At 37.4% G+C, this 8418-nt stretch overlaps 1 protein-coding gene across 4 annotated transcripts; it reads left to right on the top strand.

Moving 5' to 3' along the window:
- Positions 1-524: 524 nt before the first annotated feature.
- Positions 525-8418, top strand: RRP9_1 (pre-rRNA processing protein; the record flags this gene model as incomplete). Of its 4 annotated transcripts, XM_035729477.2 has the most annotated exons (16): positions 525-810; positions 845-903; positions 941-1041; positions 1074-1171; positions 1206-1332; positions 1367-1485; positions 2984-3076; positions 3118-3221; positions 4518-4664; positions 4762-4824; positions 4913-5216; positions 6015-6157; positions 6439-6493; positions 7918-7944; positions 7996-8162; positions 8229-8418. In XM_035729477.2, the coding sequence occupies exons 1-16, from the start codon at positions 772-774 to the stop codon at positions 8416-8418; spliced, it is 1836 nt and encodes a 611-aa protein (XP_035586578.1). In that variant the 5' UTR covers positions 525-771. The 4 variants fall into 4 exon arrangements, with proteins under 4 accessions (XP_035586578.1, XP_051069931.1, XP_051069933.1 ...); XM_051213912.1 differs by lacking the exons at positions 6439-6493; positions 7918-7944; positions 7996-8162; positions 8229-8418 and adding an exon at positions 6271-6352; XM_051213914.1 differs by lacking the exons at positions 6439-6493; positions 7918-7944; positions 7996-8162; positions 8229-8418 and adding exons at positions 1524-1775; positions 6271-6352 and having other exon boundaries at positions 525-903; positions 1074-1332.

The raw sequence follows: 8418 nt of genomic DNA, 5'->3' as shown, positions 1-8418 counted from the left end.
ACAGACCACATAACCTCCTATCCTTTCCAAAGTGAAACTGAATTGGTTGATGATGTCACAGGTTTTCAGTGTTTGACAACGCTTTTACCAGCAACACCTTCTAATATAATTTGTACCCACCGAGAGAAATCGAAAGACAGAGTCGAGGAGATCGAAAGAGTGTATTTGGCGATTACCAATATATCGGAATTGTCTGATATAATCTGGCTAGCGATTGCGGTAGATGTTGAACACAGCGTTACCACACGTGATCTGGTGCGGATGTATGACCGAGTGCCTTCAGCTAGATGAGTCCACTAAAACATATGGTCAGCATCCAATGTCGAAAACCTACAGAGCTATTTATTTTGGGGATTTATTTACCGCTACATGGTGAAGTACAGATGATAAATTGCTTTCGAAAAACAATACTCTTTGTGTTACTTTGGCTGAAATAGATTCAACTAAAGCGAAAACAGTAGTCTTGATGTGTAATAAACAATCAAAATCACAAACTTGACTCAGCGAGGAAAAACACTGCCGTTCCTTTTAAACAGCGCGCGTCCCAAAGTTAATTCAACTAGTAGATCGTCGCGAAAGCATAATATCGGTGAAGATTTGTCCGATATCATGCGTCATTATGACGAGATCACCTTCGTTGCTTGAGGGATAGAAGCTGAACTCAAATCAAATTTCAGCGCTTCTGGAAAAAAATTTACAAATTGTCGAGGTGGCGCACCCACCGTTTTACGACAGCTTGACCTTCAGGCGCACAACCTCCGTCAAGAAACGATGCCGCTGGATCGTCGCCCGACGAGGTTGCGGGTTAAAGTAGGGTTTTGTTTTGTGCTAAATATAGGACTAGAAACATAGTAAGAAGCAGAAAAGTGATGAAGAAATAGAATCTGATAGTGAAGCGAGTTCGTAAGCGTTGTTTCCACAGCTCACTAACTGATTTCAGCGTTGGATCTGAAACAGAATCTGATATCTCAGTACATGAAAGTGCTCATGAGAAAAAAGTACGACTCACAAAGAAGGCTATTCAGAAAGCACTTGAAACAGGTAATTTTGCACGTTTTTTTTTATTTCCCCAGTTGGTTCGGATGACGAAAAGTACGAAGCTCTTTCTTTACGTCTCAAAGAGGAGGCACTGCAGGCTAAAGGAAAGTTTTTAGCAAAGTTCGCACATCAGGTTAGTGTAAACCTAAATAAGTCTTATCATTCAGATCAAATTCTTGAATAAGGAGGAAATTATGGTTCTTAGAGGTCATAGAAAGTCCGTCTCTTGTGTATGTATTTCTGAAGACGGTAAATTTGCCTACACTGGAGGGAAGGATTCCTCAGTAATTAAATGTAAGTTGTTTGTTGACATACCAAGAATCTCTAGGGGATCTAAGCACTATGGTAAAACTGTGTTCTATACCTGGAGGGAAACGTGAAACAAAATATCCCTATCATACTGGCCCGATTCTGTCTATTTCCATATCCAGTGACAGTAAATATTTAGTAAGTTGAAGTTGTTTATATTTAAATTAGTAATATAGAAATCGTCTTAGTCTGTTAATTTTCGTCCAAATAGCGCTCGTTAGCGAGAGAACGTGCATCCATGGTCACTTTTATTTCAAATAATGTATTTGTTCTTCAGGATTAAATTGCACTTCCTATGGATACTGTATGCTCATATAGCCAGTTAGCTTGTCGTTCGAGATGATAGTAACCCAGTCACATGGCTTCACTCTCTAAAAACATGCTATGAACCGCGTACAACTTGATAAACTATTTTTTACATTATAACGGTGATTAACAATAGATGTGTAGTTTTAAACAATCCGTCTGCAGGTCTGCCATGTTTTCTGTTTTAATATTCCCAAAAATGCTTGACGTACAACCAGGAATTTCCAGTCTGTTTTTAAGTAATCTTGACTGTCAATATCTAGTGAGGTATGGTGTATGGAGACAATTCAAACTATCAGAAAAGATTTAAAAGATCCAGTGAAACTGAGCCACTCATCCTTTTATTCAGTGGATGATAATTAAGGGCAAACGAGAATGTAGCGTACTATGTTTCGCAGGTGTTTATCACCTTACATCTTTTCATCTAAGCCCACAAAAATAAGTGGGATAAAAATAGTTGCAACAAAAAAGTCAGAAAATAACGGGAAAAACCATGAATCCTAACCATAAAACTTTAAATACGAAACAATCCACCGTATCCTAGTTTGATGTTTGGTTTGATTTAATTGCACTTCGCTATTTCTTTTGTGCAAATCTGCCTGGGGCCCCCTTGGGGCTGCTGCCGCTCCTAAGTCCGGGTAAAGAAGGAGGGTTGGGCATAGGATTAACGACCCTATCCTGTAAAAGACTAACTTGCTAAAAAACGCTAACCAGAAAAAGTTATTAATTTCTTTTGTACGGAAGGCACGGATAGATAGTGACGACTGCAGATTTATGACATACTCAAACCATCAAATTTATGATGAAGCTCAACAGTTGGCTTATCTCTACTTAACTACTCTAATATTCAACGTTGTTAGATGGCTTCGATAGTGTTGAAGCGCACAACTTGTTTGATCTGTAGCAGTATAAACAGTATCCTAACCATACCAATAGTTAATTTTCCACCTACATTCGTGGTTACAGTTAGGTCTATATTATATCTTGTGTACGCTAGAATGCTCAATCATGTTACCTATCGGGAGAATTCAGTTTAAGGACCATGAAGACTTGGTTAAGCAGCGAGCACTTAGATATAATATGGGTAAGTATAAAACATGTTACTGATAGATGGGGTTTGGAGCGAAACCGTATCAATTTTAATCTATTCTTTCGTAAATCTGCATTCAAGGTTACTCACAAAATGATTTCTTACTTGGATGCGATTCATTTCTTGGTATATCTATACATCTAACAAATCCACTGTCATTTCACGTTAATTGTTTTGGAATAAATTATGATATTATACAATTTTATGCATCAAATTATGCCCATCTACCATATCCTTTAGGCTTCCTCTAGTATGGACCATTCCGTTATAATATGGAACCCAAATGAAATGAAAGTTTTCATGAAACTACTGCACCATAAGGTACCAGTCACAGTGAGTATCATTATTTTCCTCATCATAATTTCATCATTCAGGCTGTTAGTTTTAGATACCATTCACACATGTTGTTTACAGCAGATTGTTCTGGTCGTGTTTGTGTTTGGAATATGCCTTTGAAAGAGGTATTACAAGACCAAGGGTAGGTCTTAATTATTTTTCATATATATAATCTTGTTCCCTATTTTTTCACAGTCTGTTTCATTTTACTTGTGCACCGTGTTGACGTGCATCAGCTTGCACGAAACCTATGTCCAGGGTTCTACGTCGATCACATCCAAACGTCTAACAGCCCCACAATGTATATTAATACTTATTGATCTGAAAGGTAGTGGTATTAGGTAGCAGGTAACATTTGTACAAGCTATATTTACGCTAGTAGAGCTCAGTACCCCTAGTGCTCTCGAAGGTGAGGAGATCCCGCCTTCTCTCTCGAAATGCTCTCATGATACACGTATATATCCACTACCAGGGAAGTCCTACTCACTGCATTATCGTGGCGGGGATCAAAGGATGAGAAGCGAATGTTCAGTGCTGTAACCTAGTTGGTGGATATGGAGGATCAACCCAGGGGAATTGAAGACCACTGATTCCAAACTAATGATGCACATGGGTCCCAGAATCCTGAGAGAACAAAAGGCATATGAACCTATTGCTGGTCATCGGCCACCATGGGACTGCATCTTTCAAAGTTGCTCCACTGACTTGTGAATTAGACCTTCAGGTTAAAAGCTAGGGGGTGTGGCCCCTTAAGAAGACGAAAACTATCTGCTTCTGTTTGGGCACCCAGACAGTATCACTGTCCTCACATAAATTAATGATAACTGCTACTGACCTCATTGTTTTTGTGTGGCGCATATGTATTTGGTGCCCCCTTTCACTAATGTTTGTGTTCAAATAAATGGATAAACAAACCAATGACGCGCCTAATGACCAGGGTCCTGAGGAAATAAATTGTGTTGGAATCTATTGTTGATCACTCGCTACCATGGGACCGCATTTCATAATGCCGTTCCACTGTCTTATGGATTAGACCTCTGGGTTAAAGGTCAGAAAGTGTCTCCATATGGGAACCACCGCCTCGGTATGGGCACTCAGAGGGTATCCCAGTCCACAAACAAGTTCAGTGACATATTTCGATGCCCCTTTGCGCCAATGTTTATGTTTTAAGATAAATAAATATTAGGACTACCGAGCTGGTTTTTATGTCTTGACGTTTAACCCGGTTTATTCTCAACATGGGCTTCTAATTTGTAGTTTCTCTTTAAATTTTCCCGGTAATAATGGGTTTCTAGTCAAAACGTATCTATTACTGATGTCATCATATTTATCTTAGTGTTTTTTGTCGCCAAAACCCGTGTCCATTAAATTTTTATTATAGCGTGAACAGATCACTTACTTTTCAGTTTGTGTTAATTAATTTTTACTTCAAATACAGGGCAAGAACAAATATCGAAGTGTTAGGATTATGTGGTCTGGTATCTGAACGATGTGTTTCATGTTCCGGGTTTGGTGGTCCCGGCGTTTGTGTCTGGAAAGTTCCAGAAGAAATATGTGTTCAGTACAGTACAAAAAACACATTAGAGTAAGTTTCAGTATACTTTTTTTAGTAATTTATTGCCGTTGAACTTAATCTCTACTCTATATTTCATTATGAATGTTCTTGTTTTACTAAATTACAGGAGTTCAGTAGAATGCATTTATGCAGTCAATGACGAAATTTTCATAGGGGGTTCTTCTACAAAGTAAGTTTTTTTCAATTCTGTCGAGTATTTCATTACAGTTTATTTATTCATATACAATTTACAATTCACTCCTCTCTATTCATTTTAGTACCATTTATATTTGGCATTCAAGTAGAGGTAGCCCTGTATTTACTGTTTCTCCTGCTCACCCTGTGGCAAAATTATGCCCACCGTCAATGTCAGAGCCTTTTATTCGACCAGTTGCGAATTGGGTTTCTGCCATTACTGGTCTATACGGGACTGATCTAATTGCTTCAGGTTCCTCCACAGGGCACATACAATTTTGGCGACTTGTTCAGCCACAGTTGGATCGTTCAAATGAAGTTAAAGTACAACAACAAAAACGAACGCAGATCAGTATTGAACGCATACCTGGTTTGGGTATTTCATTGGTAAGCTTTACATCGTATTCAATAACTCTCTAGCACTTTTTTGTAGTTTTAATTTTAATTTAATGAGGCTTACCTGAGATTCTAAACTGTCATTGATTGGGGTGGTTGGAACACAAATTACGTATGCCTAACCACCGCGACTTCTGATGCAGAAATAGGATAGAAACTAGGGACGGCTAAAACAAGGTGTGGTATCAGTCCATAAAGTCACTAACTTTTGAACTGAGCTGTGTGCATAGATCCCATCTACCTGTTTAAAGTCCTCATGACTATCATAACCGATCGTTAGTAGTAACGTTGTGTGAGCTGGCTCAAAATCACTTGCATTGGCGCAGATACGTCCATTCTATATTTTCCCTTATATCTTGAGTTTGAAGAGTATGCAAGACTTTTGTTCTTCATATTCATTCTTTTCGAATCATATTCTATGTCTAATGTTTTCGACTAATACTGTAATTACTTCTACTACTCTTATATTTATCTCGATAATTTAATCTCCCTCTTCTGATCATATGTTGTGGGAAATCGAGCTAACGCAACCATATTCCTGATAACCGATTGGGACTTAACTATTGGTGGTATTTTGCTGGTTTCGACATTTATATTGTATTCGGTTACTTTTTAAATCCAGCTATTAACATTGCACAGTATAAACAAAAATGCCTCGACAGCCGTTTTGTTCTACTACACACATGTAAATCTAAGTGTTATCCACTTCTTTACTGTGTATTGGATATATTTAGTTTCCAGAATTGATTTACTTTATTCTTAGCTGTTTTTTTTCCTTTTAATCACCAGGGTGGTTTTATCAATGGGCTGGCTTTCTCTTCTGATCGTCGATATTTAGCTGTTTGTCTAGGTCAGGAACATCGGTTCGGTCATTGGGAGCCTAGACGTCATGTCGCCAATGGTTTATTTCTAATCCCACTGAATGTATCCTAGTAAGTTTATAGTGATATTTTAAAGCTAATAATAATGAATGCTCATTGTGTTGAACGTAAGAGTGTTGTCAAAGATGTTCATTAATTTTATATCTCTTTTCTTTTCGTTTTAGGTTTATGATTACCTCATAATGATTAACTTAACAAAAATTGTAAATCAGAAACTTTTTAAAAATAAACTTGTTTTGATACATATTTTCTCTTTATTTTACTACCAAAGGGACTAGTCATTGACCAACCGTTTTATGCTTTTGAAGTGTGGTTTTTAAATTAATTTTCAGTATATCTCTTCGGTATAATAATCAAAGCTTTTTTAGTATATTTGTTACTGAACACGTAATCCTAATACTAGATATATCTAAAAAGTCTATATGTTGTGGATTTATCGAATCGCCTTCTTTTACGTATGTTTACACTCAGCTTTACTGTACGTAGATATTTCAAGAAATAAACGATAATTAAAAAGTCCAAATTTTTGGCACATTAAAATTAAATTTGGGACACATATCTCTGTAGTAAAATGTAACAGTTATAAAATTTGGATATTAATACGAATCCACATAAGATTTTATTTGTATGCCTTTAACCAGCATATGGACTTAAATTCACCCTTCACATAGGACTCAGTCTTCGTAGTGGTATATAATAACTGAGCGATTTCATCGAGTTTTTTAGGTGAAAAATAAATAAGTTGAGTACTTCCAAATTTACATCGTAACAAATTCTAGTATCCAGTAAATAGTTAAATAATCACTTGCCCTAGATATTCTATTGTATTAAGAAAAATTCCGAAGTGAATAAGTTGAGGTCATTTTTTTGTCTTTATTTTGGATCTTGATCGTTTGCTTGTTAGATAAATATGTTGTAAGTGGTAGCCCTAACGTCCCTAGTGTATATTCACATGGTCGATTGGTTAATGAGTCTTTTGAAATGTGTTCAGTGGGAATTTGAGCTCGATTTTGTAAACATTAGGGTCACTTCATTATTTAATCTGGCCAAGTAAGCTTCTTTAATACTCTATAAACTTTGTGGTTAAAGCGTTCGATCTTCAGCCACAAAGTCCCTGGTCCTAGCTCTGACCTTCGGCTTCAGCAACCGGGGAGTATCATTTGCCTCCATACTTAGAGTGTGATGCATACCCAAATATCTGGTGAATTAGTCTAAAAAAACTTTCGGGTATTCATGTTCTTCATATATTAGGTTTGTGGAAGTTCACTCCATATCGCCTTTATGTCGGCCTTTGTCATTGTATTTCGTAGTATTGTCTACCATATTTCTTTAATTTCCCATTTGGGATGGCGGCTCGTCTTTGGTGGAAATTCGACTGTATCTAAACGTTCTCGAGTCACTGCCCGGTTAAAAATTGATAGATAGTTACCTTGTCACGTAACTCTTTGGTATTTTGTTGTGTAGGACTGGGACCTGTCCGTCAAGACTCTTAAGTTGCAGTCCTAGAGATGACACTCAGCGGGTGTAATGTTCTTTTACATCCTTCGTAAAAATGAACTTTAACCGGAAGCAATCTTCTTTGGTTCTAATTGTAGTTGAATTGTGTCTACTGTTATGTCGTTTTCGTTCATTTGTTTTTTTTTACTAAACTACCGACCCTTCTATTTCTGTTCTTTAATATCTCTTTACTTATGTGACGAAATTGTCTTCAGTGTTTAGTTCTTGCCAAACTTTTTGTATAGTGGATAAAATGAAATAATCCGGGTGTACTCGTCTCGTACCTACTTCATATTCATGTTTTTTATATTTAGCCATCAACATATCAGCGCTTTACCAGGGTATATTAGTGAAAGTTTTAAATTAGAGTTCTCTTCGTTCGACTTAACTAGTTTTCTTTTAATATACATTCTCGACAAGCTTTTGCCAACTTACGTCATTTATGGCGTAGGCGAGATATCCGTCTATCAACCAAAGGACGTGTTTCCTGCGCAGCAGTTCGTTCCGTCCTACTTTATGGCAGTGAAACATGGTCGGTAAGAGTAGAGAATATTCGTAGGTTATTAGTATTTTATCATAGGTGTCTTTGAAACATTGCTCGTATATCCTGGGACCATCGTGTAAGTAACGCAGTTGTTGGGAGACGGGCACTAGTTAAGGGTAGCAAATCAATTGATGAAGCAGTGAAACTTCACCAGTTGAGACGGCTTGGACACGTGTTAAGTATGCCCAACCATCGACTGCCCCAACGAGCGATGATTTGTTGTATAGTAGTAGGTTGGGAGAAAGCTAGGGGCGGCCAGAACAAAACATGA

This window comes from Schistosoma haematobium, chromosome 3, assembly GCF_000699445.3.
Source record: "Schistosoma haematobium chromosome 3, whole genome shotgun sequence".
NCBI lineage: Eukaryota > Metazoa > Platyhelminthes > Trematoda > Strigeidida > Schistosomatidae > Schistosoma > Schistosoma haematobium.
Note: the sequence above shows the minus strand (reverse complement) of the source record. Positions and strands in the feature narration are given on the sequence as shown.